We start from the raw sequence: 14,839 nt of genomic DNA, 5'->3' as shown, positions 1-14,839 counted from the left end.
AGAACAGAGAACTGATCTTTAGTCCCCTGTGGCCTGGACCGATCTCTAGTCCGGACCGATCTCTGGTGCTCCTGAAATCGGTGGTCTGGGGTTCGCTTCCAGCCAGGAACAACACAATCTGTTACCGCAGCACATGCCAACAATCGGATTGGTCGTAACTCAGCTCATTTGCATAAACGTCTGATGTCATGACGTCTTTGGTGACATCACATATACACTGCTTAAAATTTCAGCACCTCAAACTTGCGCTCCTTCCCGCATCTCTGTGTTCGGCGAGCTCTGGTGGGTCCGCTGTGCGTGAGGAAGCTCTCCGCTCCCAGCGCTGCGTGTGGAGCTGTGTGATTGCCTCATTCTGTAACATGATGCTTCAGCTCATTGCGTCACTTCCCTTTCCGAGTGTGGTGATGGGGGAGAGGACGGCTGTGGACAGAAAGAGCTGATATTCACCGCTTCAGTGTTTGTATCCAAGGAAAATAATAAAAAGCAGCAAACAGATGAAGCTGCTGACCATCCTGCAAACCTGCACACAGGAAAGTGACGTATGGAATCAAATAGCCCAGAAACGGTCTTCAAGTATTCGGGACAAGTTTGAAAACACTCTCAGAGTTCTTTACAGTGGGGGTGATGGGAACCAGGCGTCGCCATGACTACAACACAAATATGGACATTTTATTTACTATCCAAAACCACCAGTGAACCTACACGAGTCTTCTGAGTTTATATGGAGCGTTGATGATGGAAAATAGTGGAAAATCTGAAATAATACGTTTTCTTTGGGGACTATTTGGCCTCACAGCGCCCTGCATGTATCCCTCCACCATGAATGGAGCTTAAGTTCTCAAAACTATCATAAAACAGTGTCTCAGTCATCAGGCAGTGAATTCATAACCATTTCATGTAGTAACTTTCTGTGAGGGAGCTTTTAGAGGTGGACGTCTGGTTCCTATCACCACCACTGTGAACAGTTCTGACTCGGTAAGTTTATCTAGAACGGAGCGTTTCACACCAAACCTCTCTGAACCACTCTGAATGACTCTGTTTACAGGTTAATGGGGGAATTTTGGAAAATGGATGGACTTCCCCTTTAAAAATAGGATTGATTCCTTATAAACTAGATTTTCATTGTTGTGACTCTAACAGACTCTGTGGTGCTTTCAGCTCAGCTGTGTGTGTGTGTGTGTGTGTGTGTCGTGGGGGTGTGTGTGGGGGGGTATGGGGGGCTGTGTGCTGGTGAACAAGTATACAGTTGTAAATATCTGCAATCTACAGCACAATTGACTGTCTGTTGATAATCACTGATATTGTCACCTGCACTGAATAAATCATAAATAAATCATATAAACAGAGTTGTTCTCTCCTCATAGTATCATTATTAGTTAGCTGTGTTTATATATGAATGTCTTATATATGAAATATACACTTCATGTTCAGTTTGGATGCTGAATCTGGAGTTTCATGATCATAAATGTTCCTGAAGTTTATCTAAAGGTTTATATCTGCGTAAATGTGCTTGAGATTGGTTTCTAATACAAATAAACAGTGATGCTGACTGTGTATGACATTATTTCTAAAACAAAAATAAATAACTAAATTGAATTTTAAAAAATGAAAAAAATACAGTTTAGATTATTTTATTCTGGGGTGTGGAGCTTCAGACTGCTATAAATGATGTAATCTTAAAGTCATGATCTCAAAGATCAGCTTCTGTGCTTTAAAGTGTGACCTCATATGTGTATGTGACTGTTTAAGGTGATCTTCCTGAGGAGCTCAGTCTTCCTCACTCCGTCCTGTATCCCTCCTGGCGGAAATGAACTAAATCAGATTTTATTAGTCATTTCCGGTCTGTGGACCGTCCTGTCTTGCACAGACCCCAACAGCAGGCTTTACAACCGCTCTGTCGACGAGACTTTCCGATTTTAGCCGATGATCTCACGAACCGGAGCCTGGCCCTCCGATTTTAGCCGAGTGTTTACGAACCCGAGCGCGAAGCTCCATCAGAAAAGTTCTCGAAGTTTCCCGAACGCGCCACGAGTCTCCGGCGGTCACTCAGTCAGTCAGTCAGCCGGCAAACTGAACGCACAAGCGGTGGAGCGGCTCTGTCTCTCTCTGTCTCTCTCTCTGTCTGTCTCTCAGAGTTCAGGGTCTATCCGGTTATTTCTGTCTGTATTCGCGGTCTGTGTGCGGTGATGTCTGAGCTGTGTTATAACAGAGGCTGCGGACAGAGGTTTGATCCGGACAGCAATCCTGAGGGTGAGTTAGTTAACCTGTTAGTTCAGTTAGCAACATGCTAACACACAGAGAGCATTAACAACGAGACAGCTTTCAAATCTCACTTATACTTTATTATTATTATTATTATTATTATTATTACACTTTACCAGCGCGGCTGAAGTCAGCTTCGTATTCGCCAACTTCTCGTTATAACTGTCCAGTTCCACCTTAAATGGTTCAGATTTTCCCATTCCACCTTAAATAGTGTAGCAGCTACATTCTGGTGGAACTTTCCCTTTCCGCCTTAAATTGTTTGAATTTCCCCCGTTCTGTTAAAGGTGGAGCTTAAAGTTTTCGAAGTTTCCCGTTCCACCTTAAAAGAATCAGCCCCTAGAGCGCCCGAGTGTAACTGCTGCACCATTTCAGGTGGAACGGGAGGGTTCGAACAGTTTAAGTGCCACCTTTAATGGAACGGTGGAACTTCGAATAATTTAAGGCGGAATGTTCCACCTTAAATGCCACCAGAATGTAGCTGCTGCACCATTTAAGGTGGAACGACAAAGTTCGAACAGGAAGCCGATTTCAGCCCCGTGCTAAAGTGTGTTTGGTTGTTAAAGTGATTTACCTAAACTCAGTGAGATTTAATGAGGAACAAGTTTATCAACACTATTCATTATTATTACTATTATTATTATCATTATTATTATTATTATTATTAAGTATTCAGCTCTGTTTTAAGGCCATTGATTCCCAGTTAATATAAATTTTGTAATAATAAACACCAACCGGTCACTTTATAAGGTCCACCTCCTTGTTTCTACGCTCATTGTCCATTTTATCAGCTCCACTTACTATATAGGTGCACTTTGTAGTTCTACAATTACAGACTGTAGTTCATCTGTTTCTCTGCATACTTTGTTAGCCCCCTTTTACCCTGTTCTTCAGTGGTCAGGACCCCCATGGACCCTCACAGAGCAGGTACTATTTGGGTGGTGGATCAAAAATATCCAGCCAACATCGTCCTGTGGGCAGCGTCCTGTGGGCAGCGTCCTGTGACCACTGATGAAAGCCTGGAGGATGACCAACACAAACTGTGCAGCAGCAGATGAGCTTTCGTCACCCTTGATAGGGAATGCTAACTTCTGCTAGCACATATATAGGATTTCCCTTTATATGTTAGCATCAAGCTAACAGTGGTGAATTTTACCCGTAGTGTGTTCAATATTCTGCATTCTTATAAAAGATGGTTCTTCAAGGATGCTTGATTAAAGGGTTCTTTGCATCATGAACGTGTTCTTCAGATTGATGGAGAATGTTCTGTAGACGGTTCTATATAGAACCTCTTTGAAAAGTGTTCTTCTGTTGTAACAAGAACCCTTTTTGGTACTACATAGACCCATTTTCTTTACTACAGAACCCTTGAAGAACCCTCTTTTTGAGAGTGTGTGTGTGGAGTTAGCGTAGTCTCAGTCTGGATCAGCCCTTGATCAGTGTGTGTTCCACTCGGTCACTCAGTAAACGTTCTGATATGTTAGGTATTTTAAGTATTCCTGGATCAGCCTGTGGGCCGTGTTCTCCTCTCAGGTCCAGAGTCCAGACGTTTAGTCTGAGCGTCTGTGTCCTTGTTGCAGTAGACGGTCAGAGTGTGACGTGCAGAAGTATTAGCACCCTTAGGCCGCCTAAATAGCTCTCATTCCTGGGCTGGCTGATAAGGCGCTCTGCATCATGGCATACCTGCTATTACTGACCACCAACTGGGCTGTTTACTGTGGAGTGATAGTTCGGCAGAATGTCTCCAGCCCCCCACCTTAATTCAGATGTAGATGGTCAGTGTTTGGTGCTACAGGGATGCTATGAGGTTACTGTAAATAACAGTAATAAAAGCTTATATCCCACCTGTTACTAAACAATAGTAGCCGTCTGTATGTCTGAGCCACACAGCTGGTCACTTATTCGCATTTTCTGTTCCACCTTTAATGGTGCAGCAGGTACATTCTGGTGCCATTTTGGGTGGAACTCTCCCGTTCCACCTTAAATTGTTTGTATATTCCCATTCCACCTTAAATTGTTTGTATATTGCCATTTCACCTTAAATTGTTTGTATACTCCCATTCCACCTGAAATTGTTTGGATATTCCCATTCCACCTTAAATTGTTTGAATATTCCCATTCCACCTTAAATAGTTTGTATATTCCTGTTCCACTTTGCATGGCAAATTTTCCCACTCCACCTTAAATTGTACCAGTTTTCCCAGTCCACCTTAAATGGTGGTGCGGTTACGTTGTTGTGCCATTTAAGGTGGAATTTGCCTGTTCCACCTTAAATTGTTAGAATTTTCCTGTTCCACTTTAAATAGTTTGAATTGCCCTGCTGCATTATTTAAGGTGGAATGGAAAAATAACACAGGAGTCTATCGTCTCTGACACGTTTGAGTCGGGTGATGATTCAGTCACGCAGTTAGCATCATGCTAATTGGTGGGTATCAGCTTTCATTGCTTGTTAGCTACATTAGCCTCGTAGCTCCAGTGCTAAAGCTACAGATGCCCCCTCGTGTGGGCTGGTGGTCTATTCTCGGGGTGAGGTGGGTGAGGGGGTGTGATTGTCGGACTGTCTCTTTGCTGTGCCGCGGTCTGTGTCCGGTGTCAGAGCGGTGAGCAGTAACAGTGCTGTGGTGTTTGGTTACAGATGCCTGCACGTTCCACCCCGGGGTGCCAGTGTTCCACGACGCTCTGAAGGTGAGAACCTCTCTCTGTGCTGAGGCCTGTAGTGAGTTCTCTTTAAAAGAGTTAAAGCAGTTCGGTTCTCTGCTCTGCCTGATGTGCGTGTGTCTGTGTGTGTGTGTGTGCGTGTGTATGTATGCATGTGTGTATGTATGCGTGTGTGTGTGTGTGTGTCTGAATGTCTGTTTGTGTGCATGTGTGTGTGTGTGTCTGTGTGTGTGTGTGTGTGTATGCGTGTGTGTGTGTGTGTATGTATGCATGTGTGTATGTATGCATGTGTGTGTGTGTGTGTGTGTTGCAGGGCTGGTCCTGCTGTAAGAGACGCACCACGGATTTCTCAGACTTCCTCAGCATCTCAGTGAGTGCAGACCTACTCAGTTCACCTCCACAGCTCTGAAGGCCTTCACACCCAGCGGGGGTCATTATAACATCACTGAATAATTTCAGCACATGACCCCCCTGTTTTGTGGTTTAGCTCCAGATGTCTGTAGTTAGGGACGCTGAACAGGCTTTACCGGCTGTTGTTCTGGGCGTGTCCTCTGTCTGATGTGAGTGTGTTGTGCTCAGGGCTGCACTAAAGGCCGCCACAGTAACGAGAGACCTCCTGAACCGGTGAAGCCGGAGGTGAAGTCTTCAGGAGAGAAGAAGGAGCTGGAGGACCTGAAGCCCCGGTTTGATGAGTACATCATTCAGGCTCCGAAACCGCTGGAGTTCATCCAGAGACCCAGGTACAGACAGACCGGTCTGCAGACATTCATACCCACGTCTGTGTGTAAAGTCTTTCCTGAGTCCTTCGTAACTGTAGTTAGTCTCAAACTGTTCTTTCACTAAATTTGGTCTTGTCTGTTCAGATTCAGTCGTTTAGTCCAGTTTACACAAGATTACACTCAGAGTTGGGTTAAATCAAACATGTCTGATAAACTCTGACTGGTCTGAAACACGATCAGAAGGAAGTAAATCTGACTTTGTTACTCTGCGCCGCTCACACACGACTCTCTATCCAACTGTTGACTCTGACTGACCCAAAAATCTGAAGACTAGAGCCGACCAGCTCAGACTCAGACTGAGAATCAGGGCCAAAATCAGGGTGAAAGTCAAGTAATGTAATCCCAGCTTAATAGAGATCAGATCTGAGCAAAAAATGAGATTTGAGCGACGAGGCTTGTAATGTGAAAACAGCCAAAGATGGTGGATAAAGGTCAAACCTGCCTCTCTGCTTTCATATTCACCAACTGTAACTCATCTACGGTTCAGACTGAGGTACAGACTTTATGGCTCACTGCACGACTGTGACTCTGGTAGCAGCGCAACGACTGGATGGACAGTACAAACTGAGGCAAAATGCCAATTTACAACACCTGAAAAGGGAACTGAATGTGCTAAGACCCACTAAACTCTAATGCTGTTCACATTCACCACATTAAGGAATGATCTGGTTCTGTAGATGAATGCTGGTGCATGGTGAGGTCATCAAAATCAAAATACCTTTACATGTTTATTGTTGGAAGATTATTGGAAAACTGCGGTTTAGTTTTATAAATGATCTGATAAATCGTTTCAGTGCAGACGAGCCGTTGGTGGAGCTGCAGCAGAAGGTCTCTCCCTCCCTGAGACAGGCTCTCGAGAAACTCAGACTCGCAGAGACCAATCAGAGCACAGAGAAAGGTAAGGCTCCGCCCACAACATTTAGAGTCAGCTATTCATTCAGCCTAATGAGAAACTGTAGAACAGACTCGGTTTATATCACAATACCTACATTTAGAGTCAGTTATTCATTGAACCTAGTGAGAAACTGTAGAACAGACTCGGTTTATATCACAATACCTACATTTAGAGTCAGTTATTCATTGAACCTAATGAGAAACTGTAGAACAGACTCGGTTTATATCACAATACCTACATTTAGAGTCAGTTATTCATTCAGCCTAATGAGAAACTGTAGAACAGACTCGGTTTATATCACAATACCTACATTTAGAGTCGGTTATTCATTCAACCTAATGAGAAACTGTAGAACAGACTCAGTTTATATCACAATACCTACATTTAGAGTCAGTTATTCATTCAGCCTAATGAGAAACTGTAGAACAGACTCAGTTTATATCACAATACCTACATTTAGAGTCAGTTATTCGTTCAGTCTGGTGTTTGTTTGGGTATTTATGGTACCGTGTGTCATTCTGATGGTGTGTTTTTCAGAGGAGGGGGTGAACGAGGTGAAGATCGGGACGGCGTGTAAGAACGGAGGCTGTTCTAAGGTGCGCTGCGCTTTGTGTTCTCCTGCTCTGGAGCTGTTGTGTCGTGTTCTCTAGTCTGTGTTCTGTTCTCAGTGAAGAGAGTTTGTGTTTCAGACGTTCTCTGGGCCGAAGAGCGATGAGGAGCTGTGTTCGTATCATCCAGGAGGCCCCGTCTTTCATGAAGGGTGAGGACAAATACACACTCAGTGCACAGACAAGTTGACTAACTGACGCTTTAATCTTAATGTCGACAAGTCACTGATCACGTCATGATGAATAGTGATGGGCCGATCCACATTTCCTCAGTTCCGATCCGATTCTGGTACACAGCTGCCAATACCGACACAGATTCCGAAACCAGAGCTCTTACTTTAATTTACTCACTTTAATATTATCATTATTATTGCTGGTATTGGTATTAAAGTTACATCCTGAGGCTGAAAAAGACCAAACAGCACTTCTACATGTGACTGTGCCGCTAATTGTGATGACACTTGATTGTACACACTTAAAAAGATGGTTCTTCAAGGGTTCTTTAGTAAAAAAAAATGGCTCTATATAGAACCAGGAACACTCAGAAAACCCTTTGCATGATTAAATGGTTCTTTGCATCTTGAAAAGATTCTTCAGATTGATGGAGAATGTGCTGTAGATAGTTTTATATTCTTATAGCACCAAAAATGGTTCTTCTATTATGTTATAGGCTCGACATCATAACATAGAGGAACCCATTTAGGTGCCCATGTGCTGTAGATGGTTTTTACCCATTAAGAGTAAAAACCATCTACAGCACATTCTCCATCAATCTGAAGAATCTTTCAATCATGCAAAGAGTTTTTTATGTATTCATGGTTCTATACAGAGCTTTTTTCTGTACTAAAGAACCCTTGAAGAACGATCTTTTTAAGAGTGTACAGTTTGTGTATAGCTGTATCTGAAATGTATTTTCTGGATGGAGATTATTCCAACAGGCTGAGAAATCTGACCTTTTCCACTACAGATAGCGGCTGGTCATCGAGTATAATGACGTTCAGCAACTTCTCTGTGATCCTTTAGCCTGTGGGTTCCTCTGCTGGACGTTTATCGGGTTTCTGGAGAACGTCAGCGAGAGGCTCTGTCGGGTGGCGTCCTCCTGTCTGTTAGCATGAACTCCTGGTGCTTTGTCCCGTGAAATCTCTGCAGGTGCCTAAACTGGTTGTATGTACGACACAGCTGTACTTCCTCCCCTCGGCGCGCTGGCCTTATACACAAGTATCTTGCTTTTCGACGTTTCCAGACTAAAATGTCTCCAAACATGTCCAAATGACATTTTAGTCAAAAGCTGATGTCATTTACTCACTCAGTTACAGACTAAAGTTGCCGCGGGTTCATGGTAAGATGTGAAATGGAATCTGGATTGGTGACACATCTGTTATGTTACGTTACGGCGGGTTCATGGTCCAGCACGAGCTGTGGACTGGAAGCTGGAACAGTAGCTGGATTGGCCCTGTCCATCCGATATCCGATGAGTGAATGATGTCAATATCAGACTAAATACCGATATAGGATCGGATTGGACTCCCATTACACACCGAATGCGATTTATTCAGACAACAGTAAATTAATTAAAGTGTATGTATAACTGAAATTTTCTCCGAACTCGTTCCGACTCCTGTGTACCATTACAGCCCCAGTTCGAGAACCCTCTGTTCCTCAGAGCTGTAAAGTAACTATGCTCTCTCTCTCTCTCTCTCTCTCTCTCTCTCTCTCTCTCTCTCTCTCTCTCTCTCTCTCAGGATGAAGTACTGGAGCTGCTGTCGGAGGAAAACGTCCGACTTTAACTCTTTTCTGTCTCAGGAGGGATGCAGTAAAGGAACCCATGTGTGGAAGAACGCAGAGGTGAGAGAACACACAGAACCCCTCATTAAACTGTTAAACACCAGGAGTATTAATCAGTTATTAATCTTACACTGAACTTTGTGTTATTCAGTAATCATTAGGAATTTGTAGCTACTATGAATTATTTACTAACGACTATCAATCATGAGTTTGTTTGGTGTATATTAGAGTGATACTAATGTAATACCACACCAGTTTTTTGATGATACACAGTATTTATTTTGATATAATTAATAATATTTCTTTCACAGACAAAAACGAGCAATGTTTAAAAAACACAATAAAATACTATGAATAAAGTTATTTATATCTAACATTTCACTCTGAACTGCACTAAATCCAGTTAAAGTGATTTCTGTCTTAAGATTCTTAAAGCTGTGATCAACTTGGTGGGATTTTAATTTTTTTCTCTATTTAATCATGGATTTAGAAATTTCTGAATGTAAGTTAGTCGGTTTAATTATGATCCCTAGTCAGAAATCTAGTTATAGAAAATGAGTTTGTTACTACTGTAGGAAACAAGATTATTTTAGTTATGGATATTTGAGTTTGTTTTTGAAACTGCATGCATTTTATCATATTATGTTAGTTTTTATTTGTTTTTCTGAATTCTGCAGGTTTGTTAGTCATAGTGAAGTCTTAAACAGGACGGATTGTGCTCTGTTTGTGATCAGTCACCCAGTTGGAAAGTGTTTATGTACTGACGATATTCACGATATTCTCAGAAAAGCTTATTAATGACACATTGTGATTATTATTATTATTATTATTATTATTATTATTATTTATTATTATTGTGATAAATTATAAACACCTGATAAATACCTTGGACTTGTGACCTCATTCAGTGTTTGTATTTTCAGAGCTCTGTTAGATGTTTACAGCACCGTCTGCGCAGCACTAACACAGCTACCCCGATATAACTGACCTCACTCACTGTGAAGTTATACATGTGCTGGTACTTTGTGTTTTTATCTGTTGTTTTGCCCTATTTTGCCATGTATGTCCTTGTCTACACATACGTTATGTATGCACTGATGCCCTTCCACTGTCCACGGTGAAGCTGCAGCCCTTTTTCATTTACATATCACTGCTGTCACGAAACCTCTTATCTCCAAAAAGGGAACTTTACAGGAGAAGGAAAAACATTCTTAACTTTTAATGGAAGTAAATGGAGAAAATGAAGTGATTTTGGACCGTTACTATTGGTCTGTTCATCATCACATTTTAACAGAACATAGAAGACAACTGCCTTTTTCAGATGATGTTAAAAAATGAAAAACAACAAAAAAGGAGATACGAGATTTTGGATTTTCTCTTGACAGCAGTGATATGTACCAGCACACTGTGTTAATGACAGTAAATTAAACTAAAACAATGTCATGGTGTTTATATACGTTTTTCTTTATTGGTTTGTTTCTTTATTTGTTTGTCTTTGTTTATTTGCTGGTTTATGTTTGTTTCTCTGCAGGGAAAGAAGGTGGTGCCGTGTCGGTTTGATTGGCATCAGACCGGCGGTCAGGTGACCGTCTCCATCTACGCCAAAAACTCCAACCCTGAGCTGTGTTCTGTACGGGCCAACAGCACCACGGTCAGTGTGGGACCTTCACACCTGTGTGTCTCTGTGTGTGCGCGCACGTGTGTGTGTGTGTGTTTGTGTAGCGGAACCTGAAACATACACTTACAACATTATCTTCAGACCACAACAGATCAAACTGCGCCCACAAACGTGTTTTTCATAGCTACTCTTGTGATGAAGGTAGTAGTTGGTGATATAGCAGTTATATTTCTTCTCAAGGTGTTATTTTGTCATTACTGTTATGCTGACAGGTCAGAACTCGCTGATTCACCTCTCATGTAGTGGCTGCAGTCAGTTAGTCCAGTTTATGGTCAAAGGACCAACATCAGACTGTGATGAGTTAATGAGTTAACAGGGAAAGCCGCTGTGGGCTTTACACTCGCCTTCATCTCGTTAGGGTTAGAGACACACACTGACATCTGACTGTATATTGATCAGTTCTGTTTTTACTGTTTCACCCAATAAAAATACTTTAGATTCACTTCAGCTGTTAAATATGGTTTTCATTAAAAGTGAAGGGATGTCCAGAATAATAAGCCACTGTTAATCTACAAAACAGTTTTAAATAAGCATCCAGAATGATTTTATTTGAGAAATATATACATAAATACACTATACGGTGATGTATACTGAAACCGTCAGTTTGACTGGAAGGTTGATTTGTGGGCGGAGCCTGAATAGAATAGTTTATTTTTTTTATTTTTGAAGAAATTTGAGAGGCCACACCTCAATGGTCTCTAAACACTCCTCCCTCAGCCCGAACAGACGTAGCGACAGTAACTAAGGGAGGCAGGACTTGTTGGACCTCTGCGAATGGTCAGTTACGCAGCTGGATACGTTTCTCTGACGCCTCCTAAAACAAAGAAACGTTGTGATTTCTGGTTCTTGCGCTGCTCTGTTAAGTTCTGCATGTTCTCCTGACGTGATTGACCGGTGTGTCGTTCTCCTCGGCAGGTCTGTATCAGTGTGATCTTCGAAGGAGAGAAGGAGTTTGAGCAGAAGATCATTCTGTGGGGGGTGAGTTCACACCGAAAACTGCACACTGCAGCTTAAATTTACCATATACGGTTTATTTATGATGTAGCTTATTAACTAAACATTCTGCGATTACTAAACTGTACCACCAGGTGGCGCTTCAGTGTAAAATGACTTTTAAATTTCTTCTCCCTTTAGAAGAAATTTAAAAGTCATTGTTGTTTTTGTGTAGCACTGTTTATATCTCTGCATAATTACATCATTAATTAAATGGTTATTTTCTGTCTGGATGTGTTTTTGTGTTTGTTTTGATATAAAAAAATGACAAACAGTAAAAATGTAGACTAAATGCAATAATAATGTCTCATCAAATTCAAATCCTTATAAAATATCTCTTTCTACTGACACACAGTAAAGTAGTACGAACTGAAAGTTATACTCTGTTACTGATTAAAGATTCTGCTGGTGTAATTACAGAGCCCTACCACTAGATGGTACTTAAGAGTAAAACAGCACATTATATGTACAGTTGCTGTAGATTTCATGTGTCAAAACTCTATTTGGCCTGCGAAATTATTTTAATTTTTTATTATTATTAGTCTGTTTCACTCTGAGCTGCACTACAGTTCCCAGCATGCACTGCAGCATGTGCATTCTAACCCCCTTTCTCCAACAATGATCTACAGGTCAGCGGATACACAAAACAGAAAGATGCCTGCTGTTTACTTCAAGCGAATAAGCAGTTTTTAAAAATCTCCTGGGACATATAAAGAGGTTTAAGAGTATCTGTAGCTTATTTTGGCTATTGTTTTATATAAAACACTATTTTTAATTAAAATTATTTTTTGAATAGTTCAAGCATTCAGTGCCTATTTTGCTGATGCAGTTTTGGCATATTTTAAATAAATAATGGCCAGTTGGGGTCATGACAAAATGTTAAAGAAAGAGCTGACCCCTCGGTTTTGTAGAGATTTTTTATTACGGACCTTTCAGTGTTTGAGTTTGACTGTAGATGGAGAAGAACCTTCAGAGTAAATAAAGACGAAGGGACGCTCGTTTCTGAGCTGCTGTTTGTGTTTCTGTCTTCCAGGTGATCGACGTCAGTAAGAGCATCGTCAACATGATGGCCTCCAAAATCGAAATCGCCCTGAAGAAGGCGGAGCCTATGTCCTGGGCTCGGCTGGACCTGCCCCCTCCTCAGCCCCCGTCCACCAATGAGACGAAAGAGAAGCAGGCCGGAGAGAAAGAGTCTGTATGACACAAACTCAGAGAGCCGAGCGCCGTTACTCTCAGTGACCCAGCAGGTTCTCTGATCTGAACTGACCACACGTCTCAATCTCAGTCTCATACATCCTCACTCCGTCCTCCACCTTCACGTTCTCTCAGTCTGTCTGAGCTCCAGATGCAGACCTGAACAGCCTGAACACAGCCGATAATCACCTCAGCGGCTTTATCGGGTTTTGAACCCACAACCTCCTCATAACAGCCTTACGCTGCATTTATGCTGCTCCAGCGTGCCGAACGGACGTGCGCTTCTTCCCTGTTCAGTTGGCTGAGAGATTTCCCTATGAAATCTATTTGAAAAGTACACTTGCTGAGTTGATTTATGTAATTAATGCTTCTGTTTCCTTAATAATCAGAAAGCCAAGAAAATACGCATCTTTAAGCTAATATTTTCCAAAACGTTAATATATTAAATTGGAAAGATCAGGATTTAGGTCATTGATTACCACTGGATTATCATCCAACTGAGATTTAAAATTTAGGACGTAAACAGTTGTTTAAATGCAGTAGATGTCGCCGCTGGTCCTCGCCGCGCAGGAACATTTGAAAAGTGGAACTGATGTTTCACACCTTGAGCTGCAGACACGAATCACGCAAACGCCAGCTGCCTCCTGATTGGTTAGATGCATTACATTGGCCGGATTCATTTACATAAAGTTCAGCTTTGCTCAACTTTTCGACGCGCTGGACGCATCATGGACCGCGCAGCCTGTCTGAGGAAACCGCCGCTTCCCTTTGAAATTGAATGGGATATCCCATTCAGTTTCAAAGGGCTCTGACTTTTTGGTTCTTTACTGTGTAAGAACTTTGTGTTGTGCTGTTCTCCACAGCTGTGCAGTGCTGTACAGAGCACACAGGGTTCCTGTCTTCATTCCTGCCTTCGTTTGTTTTTTTTGTGTGTATAACGACCTGCATGTGTGATGATCTTGTGTCTGAGCGTCTCAGCACAACTGGAGCCTTACTGGGCCCCCCAGCCTGGTTAACCCGGCCACCCGCTGTGCTCTCAGTGCTCAGTGAAGGCTGGACTGTAATCAGAGTTACTGTAGAACTGAATAAACACTGCAAGATACTGAAGTGTGAGCTGCTCCTGTCGTCTGTTTCTGTGTTCTTCACTGCAGAGAAACACACTTTGGTTCTGTTTTAACCCTCTAACAGAGCATCTAGACCCATTAATGCAGTGGGTACCAGTCCTCCGACCAGTGGACACCGACGACGTCCGCGAGAGAGAGACAGAGAGCTCGGTGCTCCGCCTCCCCGTCACCCCCTGCTCCACAGCTTGGCTGCTGGGATTGAACAGGAGGCGTAGTCTAGCAGCCTCGCTGCAGAACAGGCGGTGGAGTTCCGGATTCGTGACACAGCTGACGTCCATTGGTGTGCAAGGCTCCGGCACCAACAATGGCCATGAGAGGGGCAGGAAGGCGGTGCCCGTTGGTCAGACGACTAGTACACAGTGATTTAATTCTTCCTGAATGTCTAAAACTCTTCACAAACCTTAAAAACGCCCCACAACGTTCTCTAAAGCAGGGTTCTCTAAAGCAGCGTTCTCTAAAGCAGCATTCTCTAAAGCAGGGGTCTCTAAAGCAGTATTCTCTAAAGCAGCATTCTCTAAAGCAGCGTTCTCTAAAGCAGGGGTTCTCTAAAGCAGCGTCCTCTAAAGCAGGGGTCTCTAAAGCAGCGTTCTCTAGAGCAGCGTTCTCTAAAGCAGTGTCCTCTAGAGCAAAGGGCCCTAAAGCAGTGTTCTCTAAAGCAGCATTCTCTAAAGCAGGGTTCTCAATACGGTAAAACACACACATAACACACACATCCTGCACTGCAGAAACTCTGTTCTACACTCTTAAAAGAGAGGGTTCTTCAAGGGTTCTTTAGAAAATGGTTCTATATACAACCATCAACACTCAAAGAACCCTTTGCATGATTAAATGATTCTCTGCATCATGAAATGTTCTTCAGATTG

General features: G+C 42.5%; 1 protein-coding gene across 1 annotated transcript; it reads left to right on the top strand.

Moving 5' to 3' along the window:
* Window positions 1-1,916: 1,916 nt before the first annotated feature.
* Window positions 1,917-13,959, top strand: chordc1a (cysteine and histidine-rich domain (CHORD) containing 1a). The gene is made up of 11 exons (XM_036558307.1): window positions 1,917-2,250; window positions 4,898-4,947; window positions 5,234-5,290; window positions 5,500-5,660; window positions 6,494-6,597; window positions 7,132-7,190; window positions 7,284-7,354; window positions 8,945-9,047; window positions 10,519-10,638; window positions 11,581-11,643; window positions 12,692-13,959. The coding sequence occupies exons 1-11, from the start codon at window positions 2,187-2,189 to the stop codon at window positions 12,857-12,859; spliced, it is 1,020 nt and encodes a 339-aa protein (XP_036414200.1). The 5' UTR covers window positions 1,917-2,186; the 3' UTR covers window positions 12,860-13,959.
* The last annotated feature ends 880 nt before the right edge of the window (window positions 13,960-14,839 follow it).

Source organism: Colossoma macropomum, unplaced genomic scaffold, assembly GCF_904425465.1.
Source record: "Colossoma macropomum unplaced genomic scaffold, Colossoma_macropomum, whole genome shotgun sequence".
NCBI lineage: Eukaryota > Metazoa > Chordata > Actinopteri > Characiformes > Serrasalmidae > Colossoma > Colossoma macropomum.
Note: the sequence above shows the minus strand (reverse complement) of the source record. Positions and strands in the feature narration are given on the sequence as shown.